Here is a 15907-nt window from a genome sequence, read left to right on the forward strand (position 1 = left end):
CACTGCTTCTATCAACACATCATCGTGTAGTACACAGATTGGTTTTCTCCCCAGCTAAAACCAAACAAAATCTCACACATCAGTAATTGTGCCTTTGGGTTTTGCTGGCATCCTACACACTCAGATTCCATCTCAGTGGTGCTTCCTTAACAGGAGTGGGACCACAGGGGCAGGAAGGAAGGATTCCCCAGAGTGGCCCTGCTTCTGTGCATGCAGGGTAGAATCTTGGTTTTGGCAAGTGTTTGCTGTGTTAGAATTAACAGAATAACTAGAGCTGGTGAAGCACTACTCCCTTAAACTCACTGAAGTCCCCAAACAAAGACCTGGCATTTCTGATCTACTTTCCCAAGAAACAACCCAGTCATTCTCCATTCAAATATTTACAGCCAAAGGCTTGCAGTAGAAACACCTAGAAAGAGCAGGATGTCAGGTTTGATAAAAGAGGGAATCAAATCCAGTCTGATCCCAAGGACACTACTGCAGACTGAATAGCTATTCAACATGTAACTGTACAATAAACCAACTCAATTACTCCAAGTGAAATAAATCCTCCAGCAGATTTAGATGAAGGGAATGTACCTCTAAAATTTAAATCTTTGCCAGCTCAGTCCTCCTCACCTGGCAGGGTTTCAGAGACATTAAGCCTCTCTTACCACTTGCCAACTTTCAGGAGGTAGATCAGATATAACAGGCATTGTTTGGAGGAAAAACAAAGTTGCCCTTGCTAGCCCTTCTGTACCAAAAGCTAGAACAAGGCATTTCCTGGAAAGAGGAAAATATTATTCACACAAGGCTTTGGCAGGCAAGCTCCCCTTTGAAATACTGAGCACAATTCCAGCTTCCTACTTTCATTGAAGGCAAATTCAAGCTAGATGATTAAAGAGATGAAAAAAAAAAAAATAGGCCATCAGAATAATCCTAAGAAACCGCTTCTCTTGAAATGAAGACCTGAGCTTATATTTCTTAAGTAGAGCAACGTAAGCTAAGACAGCGTTGTTACCTCAACAACAGGTCATGAATAAATTCAGCATTCGACCCAGACAGCTAAATCTCAAGGGAGACATTCTGAAACACCCTTTTGGAAAGGTATCAGGGACAAAAAAAACCCTACCAAACAAAAAAACCAACCAACCAACAACCAAAAAACTCAATCAAACCTAACCTCCCCAGACTTTTACCTTTAATAGCTTGCAAAAGGCATGACACAGCTACTTAGATAATCTTAGTAACAGGAGACTGTGCCCTAATTCCAGAAAGCTTTTCCTTGTCTTTCTTTCCTCCCAAAGCCACTCAAACTTATTTGTATGGAAATGCATATTCTATACTTACTTTTTCTAAAACCCTCTGAACAACCCCCTCAACCACAAGAACTAAACCAAACAATCCTCTGAACTTTCTCACTACTGCAGGCACCCAACAAAGCATCAGACTTGGAGTGAACAGGGGAGTTTTATGTCAGAAATTATACCTGGGCTAATCCAGCCAGTGACTTGAGAAAGTATTTCATGATTCACCTTCATCCCCCAGCCCCCCAAAACACGACAGACTAACATCCATACAGAGGGCAACAACCCAGTTATGTTCACAGGAACAGCTATTAACTAAGAGCAGCATCACTGTGCACCAGGGCACCTACAAAGGAAAATATTTTCTTCACAGAAACAGGCAAAAGTGGCAGTATTAAGAAATTCCAGCAAACGCTTTTGAAGTGGCACGAAATGGATGTACAATTACTCAGCTCGTATTAAATGCCATGAAATTTTCTGTCTAAGTGGAATGCTTAATAGTGGCACTGAAATTGCCAAAATGCACAGGATGCTGAGGTCTACCACCAGCTCAGAATTGCTTCTCTCATATAAATGCACTTACAACAAAACAGCTGAGCTATTAGAAATAAAATGTTGTGGGCAGAGTAGATTATTTTCTCACTGCAAGTTCCAGATAAAAAAAGCAGCAAAATGAAGTTTTAATACCCCTATTCCCAGTAAATAAAAAAATCCTCACTTGCTTTTCAAGGGCCTTATAATGACCCAATTAAGTGGACAAGTGCACACTAACCCAGTGAGGTATAAATAACTTCAGACTTGGGTATAATGTGATTAGCACAATACAGCCCAGCTGAATACTGCAGTACTAATCAAAAGACAAAGTATGAGGCCAAGATCAAACACCAAGAGAAAACTTCAAACTACTGTTTTCAATCATTACCTGCGCCTACCCTCGTGGTTTCAGTCCTATTTCTTTGATACCACACAGGCAAGTCCTTAAAGTGATTAATATTAAATGCTAGGAGCAAGCATGAGAGATTTGTGCTTTGAAGCATGCATGATTTCAGATGGAAATCATACTGTAGGCAGTAATGAACACCACTGACAATGGAAGTTTGTGGCTTAGCTTTGATTTCCATATTAAAAAGACACTGATTAAAGTTAGGTAAATCTTCACATTAGATATATCCTTCATGATTAGCCCATGAAATTTAATTTCAAGAAGCTGGTGCAGGGTTAGATGTGACCGTTCAAACATTACCCATGAGATTTTTAGTTTCTCACTGACTGCACTCTAACAGCTCAGTACTGGCACTGCAGTTTGTGCCCAGGTCTCCTCAGGCTGTTTATTGCACCCTGCAGGTTACTCTGTGCTACAGAAATAATGACAGAAACACTCTGCTCTCTTGGGTTGGCCCTAGGAGAGAAATAAAACATCCCTAGAACTAAAGGGACTCACAAAGAATAACCTTGTTTGCCTCTGTGGACTATCAGTGTTTCCTGTTCACCAGTTTAAAACATTTTCTCAGCCCCTTTCTGCCCAGTTTATCCTCACTGGAAGGTGTTTCCCTGCATTCCACCTTTCAGACTGAGTTTTCCAGCATTGCACATGTCCCTCATATTACTGAGTAAAATCAAAGCCAGCATTAAGGGCTGATATAGAAACATCAAATTTATTCTTCAGACTTAAGGGGACAGTAAAAGATTTCAATTGAACAGCTCACTGTAATCTTTATGTGTGTTAGAAGACATTAGGTTAGAGTGAAATAGAAGATTTTCCTCTAGGTATGGCCAGATAGGCTGAACCTGCCTAGGAATCCTCTGTGATAAAAACCAGAAGTTCTTGAAAAATATTATTTTCTGTGGGTTTTATTGCTTTCAGCAATCAACAAATCTCATTAAGAACTGCAAAGTGTAAGTACTGAATACATTTAATCCATGTGAGCAGCTACTACACATATTTCCTACATATAAACACACAGAAGAGAATACAGTCTTGAAATGAATTATTCTTATGATATATACCAACCTTTAAAACCACAAAGAACAAAATAATTGGGTTAATCAACATGCAATGTACACTGACCTGAGTAAGATCTGGAATGTCACCCTGATCAATTCCAACTTGCTGGGTTTACAAAAAAAAGAAGGAAAAAAAAGTACATTACTACAGGCAGTGGCAATGAAAATAAAACCCATCAGTGTCTGAATGTTACACAGAAGCTATGTATAAAAGGGATATTCATAATTTTTTGAACTGGTATTAGTTTTACTAGGAACACACCTTAGAAATCACAAATGCATTAAACTGCATCTCAAGGCAAGCTCAGCTTTCATCCAGCCTAACTTTCATGCAGAAAAGCCTGCTAGAGGTATGAGAAACAGCCACATTGCTCCTGAAACTAGTTCTCACTTTTTAAACACTTACAGTAAAGGAGAGCCCTATAAATATCTTTAAATAGGTTGTAATAATCCGTTTAGAGATTCTGGAGCATTCATAAAATTTATAATGACCCTTCAGAAAGTTTATTATGTGGTCTGGCTAATAAAAAGGATACCCAAGAATCCCACTCCATGTTAATGAGCATGTACAATCTTTAAAATACCTCATTTCTAGAATACTCCCTTGTATAGTGAAGTTAAGCAAACAATCTGTTTAAAGGTGCTTCTATGAATATTGATATTGTACCAATACAGACAGCAAAATTATATCCTTTCCATCCACATAGATTTATTTACCTCTGCTACTTTGAGGAACTCTGACAATTTGGTCATTCTGGCTAGAAATTTTTTGTAAATATCCAAGCCTTCTTTGCACTGGTTCTTCTTCATATCAAAATATCTTTCTGAGGATGCAAATAAAACTCTTGTGAGATGATATCCTCCCCAGCAAAAAGCTGACACAGTATTATAAGAAGTTAATTTGACACAAGCTTCAGTAAGAGATCAGACAGCAGTAACTCAAAGCTAGTCAGATTTTCAAGCTTACAGGAATACCTGAAATATTTTATAATAAGTCAGTCAATACAAAACCACTGATTTTTCTGTTTCAATGTATTAGATCATAATGCAAAAATTTATGAAACATGGGTGTGAATCAGTGCAAACTGTTGAATTAGGTATTTTGGTGAATATTTTCAAAAAGTCTGCTTATTATCTGGCAATGAGACAAATTACTTTATAATTTGAAAATATTCCTGGTATTTATGTACCTTTTTAGACCCTGTATCAATACATTTTGATACTGAAGTGGCTGCATATACTGAGCTGACCCACCAAAAGGGGCATCAACCACATCCTTCACTTTTTATGGTTTTGCCCTATATTCTTATAAATATGGCACTGAGTCAAAACTAATGGATTAACAGAACAAACTGATGGTTTCATTGATAAATTTCCTTAAATAGTAATGAAATGGCTTTGCTAAGAGCTTATCACGCTTTTAAAAAACCCTACATTTCGTCTCATCAGCTCAGGCAGATTCAGGTACCAGACAAGTTTTAAAGAAAATACAAGCAAACAGAACTCAGCCATCCTGTGAGTATATCAAATTACTCAAAACACCACAAATCTCACCAAACCTGTACAGTCCAATTGTAAAGCTTCATTGCATTGTCATGTTATTTTTGTTTCAGTCTCACCAATCACTCTCCCATTTCACTTTCTGTTTCAACATGTGTTCTTCCAGGTAGCAGTGGATGTGTAAGCCTATGCTGCTGGTCACTAAAACTAAGACAAGCTTCATTCAACAGCAATAGAGCAGAGACAATTTATTAAGAAACTGCAGTCAGAAATTGTCTATGTTCTTCAGTTTTCTCAATATCTTTCACAAAATTCAAAAGCTAAAAAAAATTCTCACATACCTAAAAGATTAATAATCCCCTCATTGTATGCTGCAAAAAGTCTAATGGAATCTTTAAAGAGGAGCATAAAGGCAGCATTTATAACACCATTTGTTAGTTCATTTGGATTTGCCTGTGTAGAAAGCAATGAGAAAGTAAATTAGTATTTGACAAAATAATGAAACTCTCACTTCAAAATGAGAGAGTGTTACTTAACACTGAGCTTAAAGTACTTACATCAAAATCAAGGAGTGCATCCAGCTGGTTCTGTATGATTGGAAGGGTTTTCAGAAGCTTTTCAGGATTCATAGTTCTCATCACTCCATCTATCCTACAGAGTAAAAAAGACAACATTTACAAGATACAGAGATCTCTGCACACATTGTGTTGTTTCAGCAATACAATATTGCTTCAAAGGGCCAAAAGAACACCATTCTGTGTTCCTCCTTGTCCCACCCCCTGCAAGAGGAAGGATCCAACAGAAGCAGCAGTAGTATTCTTACCCTCTTTTCATTTTGGTGAAGTCAACTGCTACGAGTCTATAGGAAAGTGCTTTTTCATTCAAGTATCTGCTGTATCTCCTAATGAAGGTAGACATATCATAGCCTAGAATTAAGCATTTGGAAGTTAGACATTTTGAAGGGCTACAGCTTTTCAGTTCTTTTCAAGAACAGTTCTCCTACTAGCCTATTTTACATCAGCTTGCATAACAAGTCCTTCCTAGGCACTTTCCAGAACCTTGAGATGTGACATTAGTTCCCTTCTAAGTTGCTAAGATTAGGAAAGCATTTGTTGCAATTATGAAAAATTATGAAAGCATATGTGAAATTATATTTTAATTACACATTAAAATATGAGACAAGAAGTGAGCATAAAACATTAAGCAAGAACCAAGCAGTTCTTTTTAAGATGTTCTTGAAATTAGAATAAAAATACATTCCTAGTAAAATGCTGAAGAGTTTGGTAACTTATCAGCCATCCCTCAAAACCCACAAAAAAACTTAAAAAGGTGTTCCACCACTAGCAAATAATTAAAGGACTCAGAGGTTTGAAGTTCTCCCTATTTATACAGCACATCCTAGTTACCATTCCATGCACCTTAATGGTAAATATTTACTCTTGAGGCTTTAAAATGCAACAACAAGAATTATTATTGAGCTGATAATTCATCAGGTTTATTCTAATGAGCATCAAGAGCTCACTCTGTAAAATTTAGAGCTGTGTGTGCAATGCTACATACATTACAGATTTCTAGCACTCACCTAGGTAACTCAGAGTCTCACTTTACCTCTGTCTACATTCTTGGCTGGACATTCTTTGGTGTCTCACCAAAAATCAAAATACCCTTCCATTCAAATGCCATTTAGCTCCTAGTGTGCACTGACACATGCACCATCACAGAGAAAAAAAACAGGAGTTATTTCTTTCAGTGGAAGAGCCTTACCCTGCATGGCACTTTTGTCCAGGTAGTTATTTAAGTTGAACAAAGTGTTCCGGGAGGCGAGATACTGGATAAAGCGCTGGTGGTGAAGGAAAAGTTGACAATGTAACTGTTGTGAGAGTCAAAATATAGAAGCATATTACAAGTAAACTACACTTACTTTGTCACTGTTTCTAGTAACCTCTATCTACAACAGTAATTATTTAAAAGGGAAAAATTAAGAGGAAAATCTGAAGAGACTCATTAGCAAAGCCTCTGAAGTCCAAAACTAGACTTGGCAAAAATATAAATTAAAACTAAGCCAAGGGACATCACTGCTTGTGAATAAAATACAAATAACCCTAGAGGAAGCTGCTTAGTTAACTTTGTACTTTAGAACAGACAAGCTGGAGAGCACAAAACAAAAATTATCCAAGCTTGCACTATCCAAGCTCCTGAAGTCTGACGTGGCTCAGCTGCTGCAGTGTGAAGAGCACACGGTGTTTTACAGGTCATTTCAATCAAGTTCAGAGCTTTGCAGAGAGGAGGAACATCAAGCTTTCACAGCAGTTTAATGGCTGGAAAGCACTTCTAAGAATCATCACTTCAACATTACCAGTGGTCAACAATCATTTATTAGGTCAATGACCAACCAGAGGGTCAGGACTGTCACCTGACCAGAGTTCAGCTTTTAACATAAGGCTTGTGCAAGAGAGGCTACATTTCTAACTCCATGTTATTGACTAGGAAGCTTTTAATTAATTGAGATGAAATAATTTAAGTGAATTAAAACCAGTAGAACGACGTTTCAGAGGAATGTTAACAGCAACAACACATGAAGACTCAGCCCATAAGATGATGTGTCTTGCAAGATCAAATATTGCAGTCACCATATTCCTCTCCCCTTCAGCACGTATTCCTTCTTATCTGTTATTAGGTTAGCTGCACATTTATGGAGTGCTAACAAGACTCTTCTGCTGTGCTCTTACTGATAAGCACTACCCTAATGAAGGAAAGCTCATCAGAAGTTTTCCAAGCCTTTACTCCAGAAAGGTCACTCATTATTCCCTCACAGACCAACCCAGATACCTGCAGGTAAACTGCAAACGCTGATATATTTTGGCATTAAAATAATGAAGGAATGTTTTTTCCCCTCTGGGCAAATACTTTAGAGCCATCAGCAGAGAAAAAACAAAACCTTTGAAAAACTGAAGTACATAGCTAAAGCTTTTCAGATTGAGGCAATTTTTTAAAAGCTGTCATGTGGGCTTTAACAGAATGAACCACGTCTTACCTCATTTCCATACATCATGAGGTGGTGTGTTGTAATTAGAGCTTTGAACACTACAACCCAGCTACTGTTTGCAGTTCTCTCAAAGAGTGTATCTGCCAACTGTGGAATATTCACATTCATTTCATTTGTGCACTGTATTAGATCTAAATTAAAGGGAAAAAAATCAAAGCATTACAATGAGTTACATGCTCAGAGGATCAACATGTTATTTTGTTGTTTTTACACTGAAAATTCATACTGGAAGCATTGACTTCAGCTCTTTGTTTAAGAAATAATTGAGATCCTTTACTCTCCTTGCTCAGATCCACTACATTTTACTGAAACAATCCAAGTATGAACTTCAAAGGCATTTAAATAATTTTACTGAGTCCCAATAACTCATCAATAAATAGCCTGTTCATGAAAATGGAGCCCAAATTAGTCTCTGAAAGCAAGTGTGAGCAACCTTCTGGATGCTCAACACCCGAGGCCACTCAATCTAACAAAAAAATAAAATGAAAATCTGAGAAGCAAGGAAAAGCTGAGCCATCCCAGGCTCATGGGATCCACAGGCAGCACAACCCTGCTGCTCTGACCCAGGCCTGAGCACTCACACATGATGGCAAATGAGATGCTACAAATCTGTAAAATATGACTCTTTTCTGTAAGAATTAAGAGCAACAATTTGCACCTATCCACCCTTTCACTCAGCTTAAAAACACCTGGTCACAAGCCTACTGAGTATTTTGGGATGATCATGGTAGGTCTCAGGCTTTTGTATAAAAAAAGCTTTTGTGTCCTGGACTGACAATAAACCAAACAGTAGAACATATACTTGGCAGGTCAGAGGCAGAGAGGTTCAAGACTCTGCCGGAGATTCAGTGCAAAACCAGAAGAGGCTCCAGCAGACACATGGAAAGTGCACTTGCTTGAGAAGGTTAAAGCAGGTACTTGCCGAGGAAAGAGCAGAGAACTGAATCCAGGACTACTCCAAACCCCTCAAGACATGCACATCAGACACTCATTCTCTCTCTGTGCTAAATTTGGCTGAGGTGTGATCAAAGTACACCCAAAGGACTGGGCAAGGCCAGTAAAACAAACATCTGGTTTGAAGAGCTTCCTTTGTGGCCTGCCATTGAAGCTTTGGCTGTTTGTGCAGCTTGGCTGGGTGAGAACCTGCAGAGGAGCATGTGCCTGGGGAGCCACTGAGAGATCTGAGGTGTTGGCACCACTGACACTGCCAGCTGCAGCATGGACAGGACACACTGTGTCACCATCATAAGCACTTTAAATGTCAGCTTACAGCTCACACACTGAGAGTTTAGGACAAAACAGTTCACAGGAATATTGCACTTAAAAGTTGTATCTTTCTAGTGCATAGTGTGTATTACAGATTGGTCTTAACTAAAGATTGGTTATTAAGAAAAAGTCCTTTGATTAAGGATTGCTGGTTAAAATAGTTTAATAACCAGAGTAATTTTAACAGAGTAAAGAATTTTTGTATGTTATCAAGGTAAAGAGCTATAAAACACAAGTTATAATAAGCTATTAATTTCATTCAGATGTCAGAGGTTTCCATGTATGTACAAAACATGGAAGCTGGGATGAAAACTTTCACTTATCAGCAACACACAAAAATGCTGAAATAACTGCTCTAACTGTTGAGCTCTCCTTAATCCCCATATCCATAAACCAAGTTTTGGCTTATGCCAGAATAAAGGTGGACTTCCACAAGAAGCCATGCAGATGTGTTCTGCCAAGTGTCAGTAACAGAGTGGAGCTGACAGAGCTCTGCTGCATTTGTTAATGTTTTATTCTCAAGTGTGGGCACTTCTGGGTAAGACACATCTGTCCACTTCAAAAGGCAACCAAAAAGGAATACTTCACAGAGACGGGGGCACCAGGAGTCTAATTCAGGCTGTGGCCAAAATCTCCTTCAACACCCCAGCATATAACACCAGTATTGAAGAACACATGCTTAGACAAACAAAATGTCTCTAAAATACTAAACTAAACAAAAACATGTCAGTGCATTTTATAGGCCAAACCTGGACTTTCTTGAGAGCGTGTTGCAGAAGCCTGAGTTTAAAAACAAGGCTACTTCAAGGCTTCAATAAGGCTACTTGGGGTAATTCTAAAAATTATTGCTTTAGAGCTAGCAAGAAAGCTGGCATTACATTTTAATTCTGCAATTGAGATGCATAAAAAGAAATGCAAGTGCCATTTCTTTAATATGATTCTTTTAAGTCTGCAACAGGAGTATCTATACAGAGACAACTGTAGGGATCTCTAACAGCTGGTGGCACAGAAATAAAGGCTATTATTATTATTATCCCCATACATCTGGAATTATAAAGGAACACATGCACCTGAGAGACTGACAGCTGGGCAACAGTAACATGGATGTTGGCAGCAAAAACTGAAATGAAATGCACAGGGTGAGTGATGCTCATTTCCTTATCACAGTACTTATATAAACATTTCACAACTCCAAGCATTTTGCCAATTACCCAGAGGAATCATTTCAACTGCAAGTGAAACTGTGCTGCTATTTCTAGAATGGAATTTAGAAACATGTTAACATCAGACGGGGGGAAAAAAAAACCAACAAAGAAAGAAAAACAAAAATAAAATAAAAAACATAAAAATAATTCAAACAGCTTTAAACCAGGAGAGCACCATGGGGGTTTTCAAGCAGCCTGGAAGAGCTGTGGAAATCTTACTGCCTAGAAGAGTACTGAGTATTTCTTTTCCACAGCTCATGTGAAATACTGGCACATCATCTATGAAGCTATACAGCTCTTCAGAGAACAGCATGGATAAGTCCAGATAATAAAAATAAAATACACATATATCAGGTTTTTGGAAAATTCTCAGCCAGGCACGGACCAAAAATTGACATACTTTTCAACTTTCAAGTAACAGGAAAAGTCGTAATTTTCTTGAGTCAGGAATCTCTCTCAAGAGAGTTGTAAATACATAAGATAAAGACAACTATAATAGCTTAATATTCACGTATTTCTTCCACTTTGTCACAAGACTGAAACTGCTCTAAGACAGATGTAAGAATTAAGACCATTTTGCTCATTCCCAGCAGTATTTAAAAAATACATTTTCCTCTAGAAAGCTGTATCATAGATGGCACATGACAAAAACCTAGAACACCAGAGCCACTTCAGCCAACTTTCTCAATGTAGCCAAGGAAGGCAAAAAAACTTTGCTGAAGACTTAAAAGATGGCAGGCAACTGTTACAAACATTGTTACACCCATGTTTGCTCATAGCACACTGCTGAGAGCAAGCTTCAAATGTCAGTTATCTAGTAACAGCTAAATCTGAATTCTGAGTTCTTTTACCACAAGCAAAGCAATTCAGCTATTCTGTCCCACTCTCCCACTAAACGAGGATACAGGACAGACAGCCTGTAATGTCTTTTTAAAAAATTATATACAACCCCCAATTATAGATCCCAAACAATATTAACTATTTTTTCAATCAAGTTAAATTTCCTCAATTATTGTACTGAAAAACTTCAGAAACTGCTGAAGAACTCCAAAGGAATGACAGCCACTGGCCTGTGTAAAGAGTTCAAGAAAACACCTTTATCCTGTATCACAGCTTAGACATCTCTGCAGGAACCACCCTGCATCACTTGAGAGCCAAAAGCTGTGGCTGCCAAAAGAAAGAATGGGCAAGACCAGAATTACAGTGCCAGAATTACCACTTCTTAGGAGGTTTCCAAAGCTTGTATACATATGGGAGTTTTAAATTTACCTTCCCCCTCCCCTGTGCTTCTGAAGTGGGCTGTATACAAGTTCAACAAAAGCTGTTTTTTCATTACTGTGTTAATTTAAAAGTTGAAGCTGCCATTAATTGGGGGGTTTGTTTTTTCCAAGTTTTGGTCTACACAGAAGTCTACTCTGCCAGTTACCAGCTTGGCTACAGCCAATTTTAATTTAATTTATTCTTTTTCCTTGTGACTCTTCAGTAGTTAGACAAGGGGAGGTTTGCCTCCAAAGGCCCCACTCTGCTGCAAAGCAGAAGCTGAGGGAGTGACAGAATGCACACTAGGAAAGAAGAGACAAGACCTTCAGGTGCTCCACAAGAGGAATCATCAGCCTCCATATAACACTTTATATTATCCCAAAACATTACAAAATACTACAGAAATAGATCTGCTGATTTATTTAGGACACCATGACCTACTTGAAAAGGTAAATCGCCAAGTATGCCCATTGACATGGGTTAGATTTTTGGGGTGGGTATTTGTGGGTGTTTTTTCACTCCTGAAATAAAATATGACCATACTGATCATACTGTTAGCAGTCAGACAAACCACAGGACTCTTCAATTCTCGTTCAGACACTGCCTATGTAACTAACACCTTTCTGTAAAAACCTATAGTGCAATACCACAGCTTTTCTTGCTGAGGAAACTTAGCAATGAGGGGATTTAAAGACTTAATCTGAACAGAGGGCACAAACTGATACTCTGCCACAATCCCTGATACAACTGCAGCAACTCACAAAAAATTGTTCCTGTAAAGCTTTTTCCTGAGCAGCAATTACAAATAATAGCAGATGGTGTAGCATTCTGAATGACACACACACATAGAGTGACCAGAGTTTTACATTAAGTCCAAACTATGTTTTCCTTCATACTGTACTGAAATTGGGAAGTACTTGCACTGTATCTTGGAAAAAAATACTGTGTGATTTGTTTTCCAGAGATTATAGTATTTTGCATCCACCTGGTCACATTTAATACAAGTAAATCTAGTGTACAAGTGAAAAAATACGAAGTGCTACTCAAAGGGTTGCAGATGTTTTAAAAGCAGTGTTCAATGAGGACAGGAGCATGTCCACTGGGATTTTTTAACCCCTTACAGACATATTTAAGGTACCGTATTTCCCTTTTTTTTTTTCCCCACTCTACCAAAGCATTCCTCTACTTCAGATACCAAGTGACAACAAGATTTTTGTCTGCCTTAGGCCAAAGTCTAAGCAAATAAATAACACAGAATACAGAACTCATCCAGCACAGAAGGGGACCTTCAGGAGGGTGACTGACAGCTCTAAACAGCCTAGGATCAAAAGGAACTTCTCAGTCAAAAGGCAGTCTCAGTTTATTCTCAAGTTAAGAATTGTTCCATGTTTCCATTTCCTTACTTTGTAAGGGTGACTTATAGCAGATGACATTATTTCAGTAATATCTTCAGTAATAACAACACACTGCCTCTTTCAGAATTCAGAAGCTTTCAAACTATTGAGCAAACTGTCACCACTTTCTGGCTTCCTGTTGTGTTGCCATTTCTGGACTCGAAGGTTACCTCACTTAACTTGTACCAGAGGCAGAACACAAGACCAGAAGAAATAAGGTAACTTTTAAAAGGTAGCTTTAAAAACCAAACTGTCAGTTGCCCAGTTTTAAGGCTTTTAATTTCAACACAATAAGCTGCAATGTTCACTACTGTGGCTTCGACAGCACCCATTCAGATCAATAACAAATGAAATATGGATTTGGCTGGTTGTAACTGTTTGATCCACGCTGAAAGCTCTCACCAGGCCAGCATGAGTGTGTCACAGGGTCGCACATCCCAACTATCCTCGACAAAACAACCCAGGAGGCTTCTGCAGAGAGCCTCAACCAGCAGCCCTTTAGTACCATCAACTCGTACGAATCCTGCAGAACTACCGGCCTGTCTTTGAAGAAACCAGCAAAAAGGCTCCAAGCCTTTTTTCCTCCCTTTAATGGAAACACACACGTACTTATTTTCCTTTTACGAGCTGGAGAGCGGGTATGCCACAGAACCTACACGGTTTGTGCACTTCGGAGCAATCGGACAGAACTCCAATTGCAACTCTATTACTAAAAGCTGAAGCGAAGCAACACCACTGATTTCTGTAGATTTCAGGGGTAACTCTGCATCTTTTGGTACAGAGAACGCTAAGTTTAAACGTGTTAGCGGCAACATACTCTCATCCAGAAGAAACGCACTGATCAACCTACGCCCTTCCCTTTAGCTCGCTTTTAATCTTTTACCTCCTTTCCCGAGACGTAAGACAGACAACTATGATATTTTAGGAAATGTTCGAAGTATTTAAAAGGCTGTGGTCCACGGGATGCACGGAAGGACGAAACAGTGCTTAAAAAAATTAAAATTCTGGCTCGCAACAGTAAGCACACCTTTTCCCCAGGTGCCGGATTACTAAGCACCAGCGTATCCAGAGCACAGGAGCTAAGCAGCTCTCAGGGAACAGCTCATGAGGCTGGAATATTTTTGCTCCCCGGGCGCGACAGGGTGTTACAAACCTCGCTCCCTCCACGTGGAAAACAAGTTGCGGAGATCACAGCAGCCGGCTCCACCCGGGTTTACAGGACACCCCGCTGCAGGTGCCGGCTCTCCCCCGTCCCCGCCCGCGGCCGAAGGGCTGCCCCGGGCTCGGAGCTCCGGCCCCGGGCCCACCCGGCCCCGCCGCCGGCTCCTACTCACAGTCCAGGTGCTTCTTCTTGGGGCCCATCACCTCGTGGGTCGTCGCCTTGCACACAGCCTTGGCGACGGCCGAGCCGGTCACGCTGTGCTGCGCCGCCGCGATGCGGTCGGTGATGGACTGCCCCGACATCATCGCCGCGGTTCCCCCCGCAAGGCCGGGGCGGCGGCTCCCCCGCGGCCGGGGCCGAGAGCAGCCTCCCGGAGGAAGGGCGCCGGCGGCTCCCTCCGGCGGGAGCGCTCGCCGGGCTCCGCCTCAGCGGGCTCCCGCGGGCCGCCGCCGGCGCGGGGGCTCTTCCCGCTGCTCCGCGGAGCGGCGATCGCTCGGCGTCCGGCCCCGCTCGGCGCTGCCACCTCCGCCCGCGGTGCGCCCCGGCTTTCCCTTTCACATTACGCTCACAGACAAAATGGCGGCGGCCGCGGCGTCAGGTGACCGCGCGCCCGCCCCGCGCCCGCCCCGCCGCTGCCGAGCCGAGCCGGGGCCGGGCTGGGAGCGGGGCCGGGCTGGGGCTGGGAGCGGGGCCGGGCTGGGGCCGGGCGGGGAGAGGAGCGGAGCCGGGGCCGGGCTGGGAGCGGGGCCGGGCGGGGAGAGGAGCCGGGCCGGGAGCGGGGCCGGGAGCGGGGCCGGGAGCGGGGCCGGGAGCGGGGCCGGGAGCGGGGCCGGGAGCGGGGCCGGGAGCGGGCGGGGAGCGGGCGGGGAGCGGGGCCGGGCGGGGAGCGGAGCCGGGGCCGGGCGGGGAGCGGGGCTGGGGCCGGGGCCGGGGCCGGGCTGGGGCTGGGGCCGGGCGGGGAGCGGGGCCGGGAGCGGGGCCGGGCGGGGAGAGGAGCGGAGCCGGGGCCGGGCTGGGAGCGGGGCCGGGAGCGGGGCTGGGCCGGGGCCGGGGCCGGGCTGGGGCTGGGGCTGGGGCCGGGCGGGGAGCGGGGCCGGGAGCGGGGCTGGGGCCGGGCGGGGAGCGGAGCTGGGGCCGGGGCCGGGCTGGGGCTGGGGCTGGGAGCGGGGCCGGGGCCGGGCGGGGAGAGGAGCCGGGAGCGGGGCCGGGCGGGGAGAGGAGCCGGGAGCGGGGCCGGGCTGGGAGCGGGCGGGGAGCGGGGCTGGGAGCGGAGCCGGGGCCGGGCTGGGGCTGGGGCCGGGGCTGGGGCCGGGAGAGGAGCGGGGCCGGGAGAGGAGCAGGGACACGGCTGGAGCCCGGCTGGGAGTGGAGCCGGGAGAGGGGCCGGGAGCGGAGCGGCGCCGGGAGCCGAGGCCGCCCCTCACAGCGCGCCTCAGGTGTCCGCGGGCGCTGCGGCTCCGTGACTGGCCGCCCACAGCACCGCGGCAGAATCACAGAAACAACTCGTGTGGAAAAGACCTCTGCCATCATTGATTCCAACCTGTGGGCGAACGCCACCATCTCAACCGTGGCACGGAGTGTTTCCTTCAGAGCCGGTGACTCCGCCACGTCCCCGGGCAGCCCATTCCAATGTCTAATGGCCTTCTCTGTGGAGAAATTCCTCCTGCCGTCCCACCCAAAGCTGCCCTGGCGCGGCTCGAGGTGACGATCCCTCGCTGTGTCGCTGTGTGCCCGGGAGCAGAGCCCGCTCCCTGCAGCCTCCTTTGTTCCGTGCGTGGTGCGAA

The 15907-nt window shown here is 43.3% G+C and overlaps 1 protein-coding gene across 4 annotated transcripts in view; it reads right to left on the reverse strand.

Moving 5' to 3' along the window:
* VBP1 (VHL binding protein 1) overlaps nt 1-14707 on the reverse strand; it is a 37772-nt gene extending 23065 nt beyond the window's left edge. For 3 of the 4 annotated variants that reach the window (XM_066334113.1, XM_066334112.1, XM_066334111.1), the window contains exons 1-8: nt 14296-14704; nt 7825-7967; nt 6555-6630; nt 5614-5716; nt 5348-5441; nt 5132-5243; nt 4008-4114; nt 3355-3396 (exon numbers count right to left, since the gene is read on the reverse strand). In XM_066334113.1, the coding sequence (XP_066190210.1) occupies nt 3355-3396; nt 4008-4114; nt 5132-5243; nt 5348-5441; nt 5614-5716; nt 6555-6630; nt 7825-7967; nt 14296-14428 (810 nt within the window). In that variant the 5' untranslated portion in view covers nt 14429-14704. Of the gene's footprint in view, nt 1-3354; nt 3397-4007; nt 4115-5131; nt 5244-5347; nt 5442-5613; nt 5717-6554; nt 6631-7824; nt 7968-14295 lie in introns of all 4 variants that reach the window. The other variant, XM_066334115.1, reaches the window with a different exon arrangement.
* Nucleotides 14708-15907: the final 1200 nt, after the last annotated feature.

This window comes from Sylvia atricapilla, chromosome 21, assembly GCF_009819655.1.
Source record: "Sylvia atricapilla isolate bSylAtr1 chromosome 21, bSylAtr1.pri, whole genome shotgun sequence".
Taxonomy (NCBI): Eukaryota; Metazoa; Chordata; class Aves; order Passeriformes; family Sylviidae; genus Sylvia; species Sylvia atricapilla.